Source organism: Rhinocladiella mackenziei (assembly GCF_000835555.1).
Source record: "Rhinocladiella mackenziei CBS 650.93 unplaced genomic scaffold supercont1.1, whole genome shotgun sequence".
NCBI classification, from domain to species: Eukaryota; Fungi; Ascomycota; class Eurotiomycetes; order Chaetothyriales; family Herpotrichiellaceae; genus Rhinocladiella; species Rhinocladiella mackenziei.
In genome coordinates, this window is record NW_013550604.1 from 1,479,975 (window position 1) to 1,496,358 (window position 16,384).

A 16,384-nucleotide genomic window follows, 5' to 3' on the forward strand; every position below is an offset into this window, starting at 1 on the left:
CCAACAGAAGCCATTTAACTCAGGAGATTGCTGCGGAAGGTGTTTTTACACACGAATCCTCAACATCGAGATATGAAGCTCTGGTGTAAGTACAGTTTGTTCTAGATTGGGACCGAATTCCTCCTGGGTTACAAAAAGAAATGCTATCTCTGCTCCAAGAGTTGCAGGCAAGGCGTTAGTGCAACGCAGCGATCTCAATAATTCCGTCGAGGCCGAAACCAGGTGATGAATGCGCACTATCTTCATTTACCTATCAGCCAAAGATGAAGAAATTCCTACTCCAATGGTACAACTCACTTTGTAGTTTTTGCCGAATTTCCGCCTTGATCCTCAGTGCGGCTCGCGAATCGGAGACGAACCGAACCTACCGGACTAGAGCAATGTACAGCGACCTCACGAGGAGAGCCTATCCATCTGCAGACTCAAACAGCGAGACTCGCGACGTGGTCCGAGATCGGTTGGTGATGAGTACCTGTGTGCCACAAAGTCGTGTCAATGCCCCGCTAACAACGGAGCAGAGCTCTTAGTGGATGCCCAAGAAGGCGAAAACTCTCCAAGGCCCATACTCAACAAAAGCCCAACAGGGCTCCACAGATCGCGCTTTCAAGGGGGTCTATTACCGTGCTCCTAACGAGGCGTGATAAAGAGTGTCAAATCCGAGATACTCCGCCTTTGGTGTGCCTTTAACAATACCAAATCATCAGGACATAGAGGATGCTGAGAGTCTGGATCCTGGCTCAGGGTGTTCATGCTACATGATGTCGTCCTTCTCTCCGCAGACGAATTGCTCAGATTCGAACTGCCAAAGTTCCTGGCGACAATTCTTGAATACACATTTCGCACATCAAAGTCATTTAACTCTCGGCGTGCAGCTGTACTACGTGCTGAGATCAAGCTAGACTGATTGATCGGCATAAGGTTCGCGTTTACTGGAGTTGAATAAATTCACGCTGGAACGCACGAACGAGGTTGAATTTGGAGAACCACCACACTCGACCCAACGAGGCATCATTTGATACTAATCCTGAGCTTGTACATGTCCGTTACCATTTTCTTTTTTGCTCTGGTTCCAGCGTTCTCGACCTTCAAATCACTCGTGCGGCAAAGTTCACTTCCTCATCTGCTGCCATTTTTTCACTTAACATCAATATATCTCACTCCTGGTAGGAAAACTGGGCACAGCGTGGCGCAATCGATCCAGCGGAACCCCACCTACAATTGCAACAGTGCTTGCATGCAAAGGGTCGCCGGCCTCTCTTCCAATGAATGTCGCTCCAACTAGGACATTTTTCTCCGAGTCCACAACCCATTGGGCCCAACCGTCATAGTCCAACTCAGCATAAACCCATGCGCCGGGAAAATTGAAAGGGACTGCCACCTCTTGCGCTTTGATGCTTCTCTTCAACGCCTCCGCCAAAGTCAATCCACGGTAGCGACATGAGGATCAGTCACCACCACCTGAGAAACAGCTTCTTGGTCTGGTGTTGCGGTGAAACGGCTCCATGGCTGTGACGTTGTCACATTGACGCCTCAAGCCCGTGCGACAATGGTTTCTGCTATGGTTCGGCCCTCATATTCACCCATATGCGTCGTTGAGGCTCTCCCATTCGCATCTCCAATGGCATACAACCAGTTTCCAGGAACTGAAGCCACACCCATGTTCTGATCAACCAAGACCTGACTAGTGAAGCCCAGGACTTCCAATCCAATTCCTTTTGGTACAAGGCATCTTCCAGCAGCCAGAAGAACAGCGGAGCCAGTGATGACTTCTCCAGTCGAGAGCTTGACTGATGTCTTTGAATCGTTTTCCAGCCTCAGGCTCGTATCTGGATGAGCTCCGAGCCTGTCGCGATCACAACGGCATGCTGAGCTGACAATGTCTTTTCTTGCCCATTTGCATTCTTCACCAGTGCCCTCTTCTCGCTTATAAGCGATCCTCTGCCTCGAACAACCGTACATTTCTGCGCTAACGACATGTTGAGAATAGCTTCGTCATTCCGGCGATGCGTAATTTTGTCTCTTCCTTCGAAGACGCCTTGAACATCCACCAGTCGATCGCTAGCAATCAATCGCCGGGCTCCTCCAACTTGTCGAGCAGCAGCGAGGGCTTCTCCAGGACGCAACAATGCCTTTGATGGCATACATGCCCAATAAGGACAATCACCCCCCGGAGTTCATCTTCAACAATGACAGTGGCGAGTCTAGCGTTCTGCGCTTTGCTCGCGACTTGCCGACCCACGGGACCACTGCCAATCACGACAACGTCGAACGTCGTTGAATAAAGAGAGTCCGGGAGATAGTTCTCCGGGTGAAGATTCACATTACGAGGTGTCATTCTGTCGTAGGAGCAGTTGCCCCAGAGTCAATTCGAGTAACAGACTTGCCCATGTCTCGAGGGGTATGTGCGCTTAAATATCCTCTTCACAAAAGTACTCTCCTGAGAGATTCCAGGAACGCCAGTCAACCTCATCACAAACACCAACAGACTCCATAGGCTTGCAAAGGCATCCAGTCCTAAATCTTGGACACCATACCAATTGAACTATGTTCCTCCCCAACGGAAACATCCCCCTTTTTTCCCTCGGTGCAGGCATATCCCACGGAGGTAGGCCACAAGAGGAAAATAGTCTCTCCATTTCTCTTTGAATTATGGATGATCAAATCTTTGAAACAAGCCATGATCCATGCCTATGTATTCACGATGTCAAGTCAAATGCGTGTCCGAACCCCACACTCGACGTTTGAATGACAAAGGCTGTCTTTGTCATCTTGCAGCGTAGCAAAAGAGCCAGGCACATTCACGACCAGCACTGGCTTGTTTTGCTGGCTGTTCAAGCATAGCCCCAAGCTAACATGTTCTGATTACCCGAACTCTATAAGGTGTGTTTCCGATACCAAATCAAGCTTCAAGTCCCCACAGCGCATTTGCACGACCACCCTGCACTTCGATTTTTCCCCGTCGAACTTCTATGATCAACGATGAGGGCTCCTCAGGCCTTGTTTGCATGCTCAAGCCTTACCAATATTTCTTTGCAAGACTGGGGCTCAAGCCTTGTCTTGCAACCCAAGATCGAGACGACTTTGCTCCAAATTCAAGGCATCCTGCAAATACATCAACGAAGGTACCATGAATTCGGAGAGCAGATGCCGGATGCGCTCCAAAAATGAAGACCTTTGCTGACACAATCGAAACAACCTTGCAATATGTTTGGTCGAAATAGTACGTATCTCAACGTGGATGGTAGGCACCCAACGGCTTCAAGGTTTCCGGAAGCAGCGGATCAAATGCGTCTCGAGAAGGTTCTCCACAGTCACCAGATCAAAGTTACGCACCAGTGCATCATCACGCCTTTTCTTGCTAAATTCGAAGCTTGAGAGCAACTCCATGCCCATGCTCAGCACGCCGGCTGTAGGTCAAACCATCAAGTAGACCAATTTCTCGTTTGCGGTGGATCACATCTTGATCACAGCCTCGCCGCCTCCCTGCCCAGGGCAAAACAACACTCCTTTCTTTGAGTCCATTAGTCGTATTTCATAGCCCTCGGAAACAACATAATAGATATCCGCCACCCGATAACTTTACCTTTGAGGCCACTAAAACTTTCTGCCAACCAATTAGGACGAACCATTTGCGCCATCACACGGGGCCTTCACGGGAATACAGAGAAATGCCAATACAAGTTTTCCTCAAGACACCTGCCTGACAAGCCCAGCCTACCAAGCCTGAGACAGAATGTCACCGTCTATCTCAAAAAATATTGCCCAGCATCGCAAGCTCGCTGGACATAGATCGTGTCCAATTCTGTCTCGGTGCGGCGGATTCATATTCTGCAGCAGAATACTTCTATGTTGTAAGGGTTGCAGTCCGGTTCTCTTTGGCGCCTTGACCAGAGGCCGGTTAATGAGACTAATGGGGCCTAATACGACCAACACCTTCTACGAAATGGTTTATTCCACTCGCAACCCACCGTAACCCATAATCCACAATCGCAGACTCGAAAGGCCTAATCGGCAGTATTGAAGTGGACCCGCTCACCATCCCATTCTTGAGTCATGTTTAGCTATCGATAGCTATCTGCTACTGTAGTCACGAACGAAATTCAGACTGCGGAGGCACATCCTTCCCCTTCATTGGCTTCTCTCAGCAAGTCGCACGACCCCTTATCTTTCAAAATTCCGTGACAGTATTATCAAAGCTCACCATGCCCCCATTTGGGTGCAGTGCGTCATAGGGCGATCACAGCCTCGCAGGCCGGCTGCCGACATCTAGCTTTGCAGGATTTTTCCATAATCACTCATCACGCCCCGACTATGGGCCTTTCTTATCTAATGGCCAGTTGCTGCAGATAGGGGGCATATGTGCAAGCGAAGACGAGGATAGGTTACTATATAGCGAGTGTGAGCCAAAGGATGGGAAGAATGTCGAACGAACTGCTGATGAATATCTACCAGGAAATGGAAGCTATCTCAGTTTGACGACGTGAACAGCATCACGATTCACGGCTAGGGCGGCTATTCAGTGAGTCAATGGTGCTGACATACCACTCAGGATAATTCATACTTCAACGAACCAATGTTACTATTCTCCAAGAATACAATTACTCTAGATTAAGGTTACTACGGTGCAGTGCCCATAGTGTTGGAGGAATAACTATGTCACCAATCCAAATCTGATTAAGACACATTCAACCCAGCTCATACGCTCACAGCATCTTCTAAAACAGCATCTGCGCCTTTCTCGCTGATCATGTAGGTCGGTAATACGATATAGAAGCCGGGGATTTTGGGGAAGACACTTGCATCGACGACTCTCAGCCCATCAACGCCTCGAACGCGGAACTTCGAATCCAACACTGCAGCCTCATCATCATCAGCACCAATAGGGCAGGTGCAGCTGGCATGATGCCCCCATGCCTCCTTTTTAATCCATTCCTTCATCTCCGCCTCTGTCGTGGCATTATCTGCCGGCCAGACTTCCTCAAAGTCGCCCTGGAGAGGAATATAATCCTTGAACATCTCGCGCGACAGTTGCATGCCCTCGTAGGTGGCTTGGAGGTCCTTTTCATCTGCGCCGTCGGCCGTGTTCCCCGTGTCAAAATAGTTGAAGTTGATGATGGGAGTGTCGCGGGGGTCGGTGGAGCGTAGGGTGACTGTCCCGGCGTTGTTTCGCGAATGGGCTTTGAGGACGATCCACGACCAATGATGGGCATCTTTCAAAGATTCGTTGGCGTAGCCTGGGTGGTAGCCCGTGAAGAAGGCGGGCGCGCCAGAGATCAAGAGATCAGGGTCACCTTCTGCGACGGAGGACTTCTTAACCACGGCAATGGCAATGCCGTTGGTGGCGTAGGTGCCCTTGAGTGATGGTCCGGGAAGGTTTTGCCATTGTTCCAAGCATGGGTCGGGAGTCGTGCGGAGGAAGGTACAGTACTTGGTGATGAGAAAGTCGGTGTTGCTGTCTCCTACCACGGTGGTTTCGTATCGATCTTGCAAGTTCGTGCCCACTCCGGGTAAGTCGACGACAACGGGGATATCGAACTGGGACAGCTCTGAAGCGGGGCCTATACCGGAGAGCTTGAGCAATTGCGGCGTGTTGAAGGCACCAGCAGAGATGATCACTTCACGGGTGGCGTTTACATGACCCGGGGTGCCCCCGGATGCTGTGCCAGCACGAGGGTCGGCGCGGTAGAGACTGGGTCCTTCGAGGAAGTCGACACCGACCGCTTTTGGCTTGGTTCCGGAGGTATCGAAACGTACCTTCGAAACCAACGTGTTGAGCTTGATGTCGAGATGGTATTTGCGTGATCCGTCCGCATTGACTGCGTTCGCGGTGTCGAGGATAAAGTCGCGAGGGCCGTTACGTTTCTTTGAGACCTCGGTGACGGCTATTGGGACCTGGTAAAGTCCCTCCTGAGAGTCTCTGGTGGGGGTGTCTGCATTGATATCGCGTAGTAAGATCTCCGCCAGCCCCGTCACTGTGTTGATGACTTTCCCGAGAAGGCCCTGGCCCATCGCCGTCCCCGCGGCGATAATGAGCGACAAGAGCTTCTGGTCCTCCACAGCAAGCGACAATTCCGTCAGGCTAGTCTCCAGCCAGCCATTGAACCCGTGACCAACGACACCGTTCGGGAGATACCTGCTGCGTTCTAGCCGTTCCATATATTGGCGCATATTCCCCGCATTCCAAGAATCGTCGCCGGTTATGGAAGCGATGTTGTCCCAGTCGCTCTCATGAGGGTAGATGGTAATCATCGCATTGTGTGCCGAACAGCCTCCCAGAGTTCCGGTACGTGGATACCAGATTCCCAAAGGCGATGAACCAGGTGGAGGGCTGTTTCCGACATAGTGGTCACCCGACGGCGTCTCCCAAACCATTTTGGAGTCCTGTTCTTGCCGTGCTTCATCCTCATAATGGTTGACAAAGTAATCCCACCGCATTGGCTCGTATTCTGTGGCTTGCAGCTGCAATGCTGGGACCTGTTGAAAGATTGCATCCCCATCGTCGTCTCCAGCGTCAATCAAGAGGACTTTGTAGCCCGCAATTGCCAGTCTTGATGCTAGAGGGCCTCCTCCAGGGCCACTACCGACGACAACATAGTCGTATGCTGTAGCGTTGTCCGCCTGTGTCGTCGTCTGTGTCGTGTTGGTGCGTTTGGGAAATCTATGATGCAAATGCCCGTGTCCCGCCGTCCTGATTAGTCGTCATGTCAGTGCACGGGAATGTTTCAGCACACCCGTACTTACAAAGCTGTCACAGCCGGGCCCAAGAGAGTGATGAGTGTAAACAGCTTCATCATCACGAGGTATGGGGGTGCCAGCCACAAGGTCTCCCTCTCCGTTCTCAAATGAGTGACTAAAGGTCAGTCAAAGGAGTGACATGAAGATTGAATGAACGGAACCATCGTAGTTACGAGAAGTAACTTATATTTCGGGAGCCATTTGGTTCCGCTTCATTGTACAATGCATATCATCTTAGATGGGGGGAAATTGGCTCGTCCAGCTGTGTGCTGGTCGGCGGTGGCTGAACATCTGGTGGAATGGTAGCGAAGTGGCCATCGTCCTCCAGCGAATCGAAGGACAGTGGAGCAGCCTCACGATTGTGCTCAAACGCCTACATAAAAACTGGAGCAAGGCTGAATGTTTACTGGCCGACTCCTGCCCTGAAATTCCGAGTGCATCGATCGACAGCGCTACTAGCCGTTGAACACTTCCGCGGTGGGTCCCCTGGCAGCCTTGCGTCAGCTAGCGAAGTCTATTGTTCCAGGATCCTGGCTCAAGTTGGGGGCGTGCTTTTCGTGCATGTCGATCAGCCCCAGTGACTTTGGTCAGGAGTCAAGCACGACATGGTACCATTCACGCCGGAGGAGCAGATTCATCGTAGATGAAAATGTTCGCTGAGTTGCTGTGACCAAATGCCATTCAATGTACAATAATTCTTCACAGCTCACCACTTGTGGTGGACTCGTCGTTTGGGGGAGGCCGTCGATCGTATCCTCGTAGGTTTTTATGGCCGTTATTGAAGAACCACCGCTATAATAGATATACATTCCAAGTTCTCGGATGACCTCTGTAGGTATGCACAATAGCAGGCCAAAGTGGCCACAAACCCACTGCTGCGTCTGGGCAGTTGCTTCATGGTCAAGTGGTCCTGTGAGCAGCCTGCCTACAACGCAATACCCGGACGAACGTCTTTCACGTTCTCGAGGTCAACCAGACGAACAAAGTCCTCTCCACCGTCCTTGCGCCTCTCTAATGCTATTCCTGGAGTCCTAGCTCCGCTCCGACCACCGGAAGTGCCATTTCCTGTACTTTTGCTTTGAACTGTTCCACTAAAGACCTGAGGGAAGTAATATTTGAACAACGAGTATAGGGCCGGCATGCAAGCGCAGATGACTCCAACATCCATCTCAATGCAGGACCAATAACCAAAGGCTGTACCGTCCCACGAGACATTGGGCGATGTGGCAAAGTGAAAGAGGGTTTCTAATCGCAGAATGCTGACAATGGTGACACTAGAAAAAAAGTATGCTGTTAGAGATCGTCTGATAACTTGAAGAGAGTGTGTGTGTGGAGAGAAGAGCATGCACACTCACAATCCTCCCACGCTTAACATAATCATTATCTGCACCTTTTTCTTCCAATGTAGGTTGAGTTTGGATATCAGTCTTAGCGGCATGATGAGGATGACAAGATCGAGAGCAATGTTGATGGCGGCGGCAGCCCATCCCTGCGCATTCACATTATTGCAGACACCTTCATGTTCCCCATCCCAGTGCGTCCATGCTAAGCTCACAGGTCGACACTGGAAGACGGAAACGAGGATAAACGCAATCATGTACCCCACGGTCATGGCCATGGTACAAAAAGCTACCCGACGAAAATTCTTCTCGGGAAAGACTCGGAGGTAAAAGCAGAGGATAGCCAACTTGGTCGTGGAAATAATGGTGATATAAAGGACCTCGTCAATGAAATAAATCTGGTTCCTGTATGAGCAGACTGTCTTCCACCAACAGTTTACGGGGTTTCACGCAGACCTTGAGAATGAGTGTGATGCTGTCAAAGGGAATTGTCCAGATATCTTTTCCAAAGCCGTTATTGGCAACTGGAGTCGAAATCAGCCTTCCCATCTGGAAGAGCGAAACACGATACTTACGTGGTACGGACAGCGCTGAGAACGCTATAAGAAGGATCTGATCCCGGTTTTAGCATTCACAAATAAGATGGGACATAATTTTTCTCGATCTCACCATTGCCACAGCGATGTTGAAATCGTCGTAACCAATGCTGGCTGCAGGGACAATAAATTTTGCGCAAATGCGGACCACGAAGACAACGAGGGCGACAGCTCCTCCTCCCACTCCGAAGCCGGAGACAAGGCTGCTTCTGTCTCGTATCGGAGCACCGCAGGCGGTTAAAGATACATTTTGGGTAGCTTTGATGAACAGTCAGGCTCAGGTTCTCAATGTCGCTATCCTTGTGATGGAAGCTTACTCAATTGTTCCCTGATGGTACAATTGCTTGCCACGCATGCTGTGACAGTCTCTGCCAATTGCTTATTGGTGCAGATACATGCCTGATCCGTCGCAGAGCAATTGGATTGGGCAATGCCTGCCATGGTACAGTCCAGCTACATCTGTCAGCGATGGGAAAGGCTTGGGGTCCCAGCCATACCACTCACACCACATTGGGGATAAAGAGCCGCCGCCGACTCGAGGTCGGCGGTGACAACAGAAAGTAGGGCAGCAATCCCGAGAAAGAGAACAGCCGTAACAGACTTCATGGTTCTTCGGTGATGTCTGATGAAACTTGTGTTTTGTCTTAAACGATAAATGAAGAGAGAACAGCAAAAGCAGGGTACATATGTGCATTGATCATATACTATAGACCAACAGGATGCTAGACAGCAAGGAAGATACTCTCCTATAGTTCTGACCTTTTCAATTCTGTGGGCCGCTCAAACAGAGCTTCAGCAAGGATTTTGATTCGCTCGCTGCTTGGTTCACCCAGTTATCATGGCTCCTCCTTGAATGGAGCCAAGGACCCACGCGATAGAGTCTCGTTGCTGGTTGAAGTGTCCTGTATCTGGACCGGAAAGCTGGGTGGCCCACAAAATTGAAAAGCTCAAGACAGAGGAGAGTCCTGCCAGAAGGTGTTCAGACAAACGTCCAAAATCGAACATAACACCAGAATTTCGTGACCAGGATCGGATGCGGGAGTAGATCCTTTGGCATTTCTCGTGGTTGGGGCCCTTCTTTAAAGATCAGCGCTCTCAATGTCATCCATGCATTGGAAGCTACAGATCACCCCACCAAATCGGCTGGCCCACATATTATGTGGGTTTGGGGGAATATAGTATGAAGGGCGGTGTGGACTGGAGGCAATAATATACTACGCAAGGCGGTGGACCCTCTGTTGATTGGAAGGTTAGCTAGGCGAAATCACAACTAAGCCTAGAAAAATATATATTCCTTGCTTAAGCATGTTTTAGGATTTCCTCGTTTATGGAAATCAGCAATACTCCACACTGTGCTCCTGTCAATCTTCTGCCCAGTTTGCTGGTAGCCTCGAGGTACAGGGATATACCCAGCCTCATATTCAGCCCACTATCCTTTTCTAGCCGCCACTATCAAAGAACACGCCAGGAAGGGCCAAGGAATTCCTTCAACCTTCATGGATCCTGCCTCAATGAAAATGAAAACGCCAAGGACCCACAACCAACCTTACTTTGGTCTGCAGCCATTCAAATATATTGGGCAATATCCTAGAAGCAAAGGTCCCAGGTCTCCGGAATCATGGTACCTACAAATTCTATGATGGCCCTGGTTGCGCTATCCGATAGATCAGCTTAGCCCTCTTGGAGACATTTTGGGCGGGCAAGTCTATAGGATGCAGCTCTTCTCGTCTTTCTGCAAGGCCTACATGAGAGTGCTCTTCTACCGGCGTTACCTGTTGTCCATAGTATCGCAGTCTTGTAGGTCATGTGCACCAATGGCCGATCACTGAGTTTCTCACCGTTTCCAGAATGCTGGCAGCTCCTGGGCATCCTTCTTCAGCAAACACAAGACCAGGCCGAGTAGGAGGGGATCGACAGATTCACAACGTAGAGAGTAAACCGTTCCCCACTTTCCTCATAACATGGCAACATACAACGACCAAGTCGTCCCCCGGTTGGGAAGATGCCCGTTGTCTCATCTCATAGCGAGTCGACACCGGACCTGGTTCTCATCCCCCCGAACACTAGCCAGCCGCATTAGTCAGGGGCCATAGCAATGGACGGTGCGGTGCCGGATGCGGCGTCCCCCGGAAAGTGGCCTGGTACCAGGGCTGTTGGGCACTTGGGCTCCTGAAGGATCCATGTGGTCACGTTGATCTTTGCAATTTGAGACCAGTGGTATCGACTTTGGCCCTCTGCCCAAGTCCCAACTCTCCCACGCTTGGAAGAGCGTCGGTAAAGGTCGTTAGATCCAATTCGTCTACGGTCTCTTATTTTCGCCTAAGGCAGGGAGAGGAGGGAGTGGGTTTTTCCTCAATATCTAACCCCTCGTCGCCACGGACGATGAACGCATCAAATCTGCGTCGAGGGATTTCTATGACTTTCATGCTACAAGCAGTATGGTCCCATAGCCCACATCCGCAGTTCCACGTCTGGGAGATGACTCGACGTCCGTTGCAAGCTTCGTAGACGACCGTGCGAAGTCCTGGTCGCCGATGGCTGCCGCTGCTGCTACCAGTCTTCAATGTTGAGATTCTTCTGTTCCTGACATTGCTTTGCCAGCATTTACCAACTCACTTTAGTCGCTCTCTTGGGTACGTCGCTCTTTCGCCCAGCACCTTTGTTGTTCTTGACTTTGCTGGAAATGAAATTCTTTCTTTCGTGTTGGGCCGCACTACTGGGTAGCTGTGTCCTTTCCTCTGCTTTTCCCACGGCCGCCAATGTTGCCATTCTTGCGCGATCAGGTGGACTGGACATCCCTGACGACTTATCCTTCGATGACATCGTTCGTCACGTACAACATCAACGGGAGAAAAGGCTCCTCATCAATCCTTTAGATACACCAATTGAGGGTATGATGGGCATTCAGACAGTCTAAGAACCCGGGGCTGATGCAGAACAAGTTGACGGCGAGCATGAATGGCAAGCTCCCGACTTCGAGGCAGGCGCGCAACGAGGTCCATGTCCCGGACTCAATGCACTAGCCAACCATGGGTATATTGATCGGTCTGGAGTGGCAAAAGTAGGCCTCGCTTCAAATATCTCGATTTCAGTCACCAGTCTAACAATGGCGCCGCCAGTTTCTCGACGTGATCGGTGTCATGAACCAAGGTGAGTGTTTGAACAAGTGCAATTACTACCCCATGATGCTGATGACCAAGGCAGTGTACGGAATGGACGTCGGTCTATCGACAATCCTCTCAGTCATGGGTACCACTTGGCGCCTCAAAATTCAAGACCATCAAGCTAATCCCACACAGGCACCGTTTGGACCGGCAATCCTCTCTCCTTGAGCCCCGGCTTCTCTCTCGATGGATCGTCCCCCCAGGTCCAGAATCTCCTCGGAAACTTGCTGGGGCTCCTGGGGGAACCTCGAGGCATTGGAAGGTCACACAATTGGCTGGAGGCAGATGCTTCGCTCACTCGCGACGATCTTTATGTTACAGGTGACGCTTCCACCATGAATATGGACCGCTTTCTAAAGCTCTACAACCGGCCGGGAGATGGTACCAACGTCATTTCAACAGACGACGTGCTGGAGCATGCGATCGATGCTCTCCACGAATGCATAGCCACCAATCCATACTGTTGGTACGGACCATATACCGGGGCCATTGCTCGCAATGCTGGAGTTGCCTTTGCTCTTCGATTGCTGGCGAACCACTCGACGGAGAGTCCTGATGGAATCATGAGTAAGTGGCAAGTCAGCCAGGTCCTTGAGGGGGTAGTGCTAATGTGGTGGCCCAGCTAAGGATGTGTTCAAGTCCTTCTGGGCCGTGGTAGACACCGACGACGGCGAACTCGAGTACAAACGGGGCTGGGAGCGCATCCCCAACCACTGGTTCAAGAGACCCGTCGACTACGGCCTGGTGCAGCTGAACCTGGACCTCGTGGACTGGTTCGTCAGGTACCCGGAGCTGGCTTCAATCGGAGGTAATACTGGGACTGTCAACTCGTTCACACCACTGAACATCTCTGATCTTTCTGGCGGTCTACTGAATGCCGAGACGCTGTTGGAGGGCAATAACCTCCTCTGCTTCGTACTCCAGATTGTCAAGACAGTATCTCCAGACTCTCTGTCCAGCCTCTATGCAACCTTGGCCAAACCTTTGGAGTTGCTGACCGACGCCCTGGGCTCAGCACTTGAACCTTTGACATGTGCACCGTTCGAAGATCTCACGTATGGGGGACAACCGATCTGGGAATCGTTGACGCACATCTTCGCCGGTGCAGAACGGGCTGGTTCACCATTGTGAAGGTCGGAGTAGATACTTGAATGTATTCCCACGGTCGTAATAATTCATTAAATTGCTAGTCGCCGTTGCGAATTGAAATCCCAGATAACAACTTCTCCGCCTCCGTTTCGATCGCCTCGGTCGCCTTAAACAGCATCTGCGGCCCAACACTGATCCGACTAACCCCCAGCTCCGCGATTTCCTTGACTGACAGTTTTCCCGGAACCATGAGTTGACAAGAGACATTCAATCGGCCATCGAATTCCTTGACGAGACGCTTGATTTCCTCCGTCTTGACGCCGCCGCGGGAACGGCCACCCAGCACGAACACGGATGTGGCACCGGCGGCTAGGTACATTTTTCCACGTGTGAAAACTTCTTCCATATCGCCGCCGTGGAGGAGCACATCGCAGCGCGCATTCAGCACGAAATCCGGGATACCTTCAGCCCGAGCGACGGTTAGGGCACGCTTGATGCGGTCGACGGCCTCGTCCGGCGCGTACATTTCGTTGGTCTCCATGTTGCAGTCCTCCAAATTGCAGCCTACGGCGCCGCGTTCGATGAGGCCCACGATGGCTTCTTCGAGCCGATCTCCATATGCGTCTTGGATGTCGACGGTCAGTGGCTTGTTGAATTCACATGCGACTCTGCCGATCCTACGGACTGCTTGGAGGTTGGTTTCGAGGGTCAAGTCTTTGTCTTCGAGGCCGTAGGCACGGGCGACGGCGAAGGATGCAGTGGCTAATGCTTTGCAAGATGGCAGGCCTGCGACGACCCTAGATGATGGGATGTCGTATACATTGGCAAAGATGACGGGGTTGCCTGGCTGGTGCAGCGCTTTGAGCTCTTGGGCTTTCTTGTTCAGACTGGCTGGGTCCATGCGGCACGAATTTTGCTGGTTCTGTGAGACTTGGATGGCAGCTCTTCGGTTCGCGAGATAGGAGATGAAAGAGCCAGGTCGAAGCGCTAATGCTCTTTGATACTTTATAAAGGATGAAATGGACCAGCCGTGAATTGATATAGACATCAACTCGCCGAGAATGAGTGAGAGTAACGAACTGAATTGGGGCTGATTATATATATTCTGATTTTTGACCTCATCGACCTGAAGTTTTCCTATAGACAGGATGACCTTTCATGTAGTTCCGGTGACTCAGGAGTAGAAAAATCGTATGATTAATAACGGAAACGAAGTTCGTCCGAATACGATGTGGTAAATACGAATACACGGCCTAACCGAAGTCCGACAGAACCCAACATCGTCATTGCAAGGGTTTCAGCGGCGACCTCGCTTGGACATCGTCTCACGAGGATCGGCCAACTCAATAGGCCTCTCCATAATGTCGCCAGATCAAGGTGTTTAAGGCTGGATGTCATACACATTACGAGTGTCCCTCGACCCAGCATCCCTTGCTATCGCCTAGGAGAGAATATTCCCCGCGGGTGGAGGATCATGGTCTACAAAAGGGTTAGCCCTTGCGAGATGTGCTCCTTGGGACTTATCGCGAGGAACTGGTTCGATCTGCGGCGGATGGTACACCAAGGACAGTTTCACGAATGCAAAGCTGGTGTCTGCTTCCGTCGAAATCGACATGCCTCGACGGTCCTTGCTCGGCCAGCGGTGAATCCCCAGTATTGAGACCCAAGACAGAAATTGGAAATGAGCCTGGCTTTCCCATCGGACTCGTCGTTTCTGTCCCATGCTTCTTGACGTGGAGTGGATCTTGACTAGTGCAAGGGAGGGCTCAGTGGAGGTGAGTCCTAGAATCAACGAGACTATACCAATTCGCCTGTCGCCTCTTCCATGTCCTGATCTCTGGAGAAATCAACGCTGAAGAATCTTATTAGCACCTTCTCGGACGGAGTATCTTGCTGCTCTTCCGATGCATGAGTTCGTTCCACCTGCATCAATATTGTCGATCATCCAAGCGCACAGTGAAGAACTGTTGGAAATCGGTTGTTTCAGGGGGTCTTTCGGTAGGGATGATCACCATGTTGGACCACTTGGATGACAACAACTTGAATGACGGAAGTTTTGGGATATCTAGTTAGCCGCAGAACAGCGAGGTCGACTGACCGTTACTAGCTTGACCCGGCTAGGCGTGGATATGGTTGAGACCTCAACAGGCAGCTCTCACTCTATCTTCGAATCTTCGTAGGATTTCTCTATGAGAACCTAGAATCTGGAGCAATTCGAATACGTCGTCAACTGCGCCACCATCGCTCTCACCCAGAGATATAAGGATTCTTTTGTCTGGCCATAATACCAGCTCCACTCCGTGGGGTCCTGCCGACTAATGTAAATCCCATCAGCCCAAAGGAGACGAGGGCGGGCTTGATGGCAGGAGGTTTCGAATGCGGATGAAAGGTCCAACCCGATCCCGCGGGAGTGGCCGTCGCAAGTGATGGCGTCTCCGTCAAAGCTGTTACCTCAGACGTCAGATATAGCCTCATAGTTGGGGAGTGCTGCGAGAGGTGGGGCTACAAGAGTGCCCGTAAGGCGGGCGGAAGGCTTCCCATGGTCAAATCTGAAGATACGGATCGACTCTACCTGTAGGATGTACAAGATGATTAGCGGTCGAGACTGACGGCCAGGATGGAATTGTTCATATGTTCGGTGGATCATACCGATAGCCTGAAATCATGATCAGCCTCGGCCCCAAGACCTTCCTTCAGATTACTCGTCGTTGAGGAATGAAATGAGGGAATGAATACATTTTCAAATATAGGAAGGGGATTGCGAGGCTGCAAAATGATACACCGGATGTCAAAGAGAAGATAGGGAGGTTTGATTCCCAAGAAATGCAGAGGCGTGTTGTAGTGCAGCAGACGCCAGCCTCCAAAGCCAGCATTCCTATGCCAACCAGCTCTCCACATATGAGAGCTCCATTGAGCACCAACTGGTTTATGAACTCTTAATATGACCTCGGGTCAACCTATACCATCCCAGCCCAAATGCCAACCAACTCACACCCAATAGTACTGGTGCCCCTCTCTTCTGCGGTTCTCCATGACTCTCTTTGAATTCATCGTCCACCCATTTGGTGCCTGGGTACAGAATGGCGCTCAGTTGTGTTACCCAGTACAGACTCGACATGAGAGTTGCCGTGAACAGGTTATCCAGCAGCCCTGGCGAGGAGCCGGTGTTGGTGGTTCGCCAGGTGTAGTAGAAGGTGAGCAGGCCGAGACCGAGACCGGTGCTCATGGTTTGGCCGTTGTGAAATTTGGCATGAGGAGTCCATTTGGGATTGAAGACGTGAGTTTCGTTCCAATCGGCGAGGTAACCTCCTGCTGCAGAGGCCAGGCCGATCAGGCTGAGGATGATCCGGGTAGGAAGAACTGCAGTGGAGGCGTCAGACATAGTGATACAAGGTGGCAGCCGGCCAATGTCAAGGTGTTCGGAGGACGGGGAGCTCGTCGACGGTGGCAATGCGTCAAT

At 51.1% G+C, this 16,384-nt stretch overlaps 6 protein-coding genes across 6 annotated transcripts; 1 reads left to right on the forward strand and 5 right to left on the reverse strand.

The window, feature by feature from the left end:
* Positions 1-1,814: 1,814 nt before the first annotated feature.
* On the reverse strand, positions 1,815-2,335 carry Z518_00518 (uncharacterized protein; the record flags this gene model as incomplete). Its single annotated transcript, XM_013421120.1, is given in 2 exon segments — positions 1,815-2,129; positions 2,144-2,335. 2 exon segments carry the CDS (start codon positions 2,333-2,335, stop codon positions 1,815-1,817), a joined length of 507 nt encoding a protein of 168 aa, XP_013276574.1.
* Positions 2,336-4,695: 2,360 nt separating this feature from the next.
* Positions 4,696-6,791, reverse strand: Z518_00519 (uncharacterized protein; the record flags this gene model as incomplete). Its single annotated transcript, XM_013421121.1, has 2 exons — positions 4,696-6,688; positions 6,742-6,791. 2 exons carry the CDS (start codon positions 6,789-6,791, stop codon positions 4,696-4,698), a joined length of 2,043 nt encoding a protein of 680 aa, XP_013276575.1.
* An 869-nt stretch (positions 6,792-7,660) lies between these two features.
* On the reverse strand, positions 7,661-9,277 carry Z518_00520 (uncharacterized protein; the record flags this gene model as incomplete). Its single annotated transcript, XM_013421122.1, has 6 exons — positions 7,661-8,009; positions 8,091-8,473; positions 8,532-8,616; positions 8,725-8,929; positions 8,989-9,124; positions 9,176-9,277. The coding sequence occupies 6 exons, from the start codon at positions 9,275-9,277 to the stop codon at positions 7,661-7,663; spliced, it is 1,260 nt and encodes a 419-aa protein (XP_013276576.1).
* Positions 9,278-11,354: 2,077 nt separating this feature from the next.
* Z518_00521 (uncharacterized protein) lies at positions 11,355-12,966 on the forward strand (the record flags this gene model as incomplete). The annotated part of the gene is made up of 6 exons (XM_013421123.1): positions 11,355-11,562; positions 11,614-11,732; positions 11,791-11,821; positions 11,876-11,920; positions 11,971-12,402; positions 12,458-12,966. 6 exons carry the CDS (start codon positions 11,355-11,357, stop codon positions 12,964-12,966), a joined length of 1,344 nt encoding a protein of 447 aa, XP_013276577.1.
* Positions 12,967-13,021: 55 nt separating this feature from the next.
* On the reverse strand, positions 13,022-13,825 carry Z518_00522 (uncharacterized protein; the record flags this gene model as incomplete). The annotated part of the gene is made up of 1 exon (XM_013421124.1): positions 13,022-13,825. The coding sequence occupies one exon, from the start codon at positions 13,823-13,825 to the stop codon at positions 13,022-13,024; it is 804 nt and encodes a 267-aa protein (XP_013276578.1).
* Positions 13,826-15,850: 2,025 nt separating this feature from the next.
* Positions 15,851-16,306, reverse strand: Z518_00523 (uncharacterized protein; the record flags this gene model as incomplete). The annotated part of the gene is made up of 1 exon (XM_013421125.1): positions 15,851-16,306. The coding sequence occupies one exon, from the start codon at positions 16,304-16,306 to the stop codon at positions 15,851-15,853; it is 456 nt and encodes a 151-aa protein (XP_013276579.1).
* Positions 16,307-16,384: the final 78 nt, after the last annotated feature.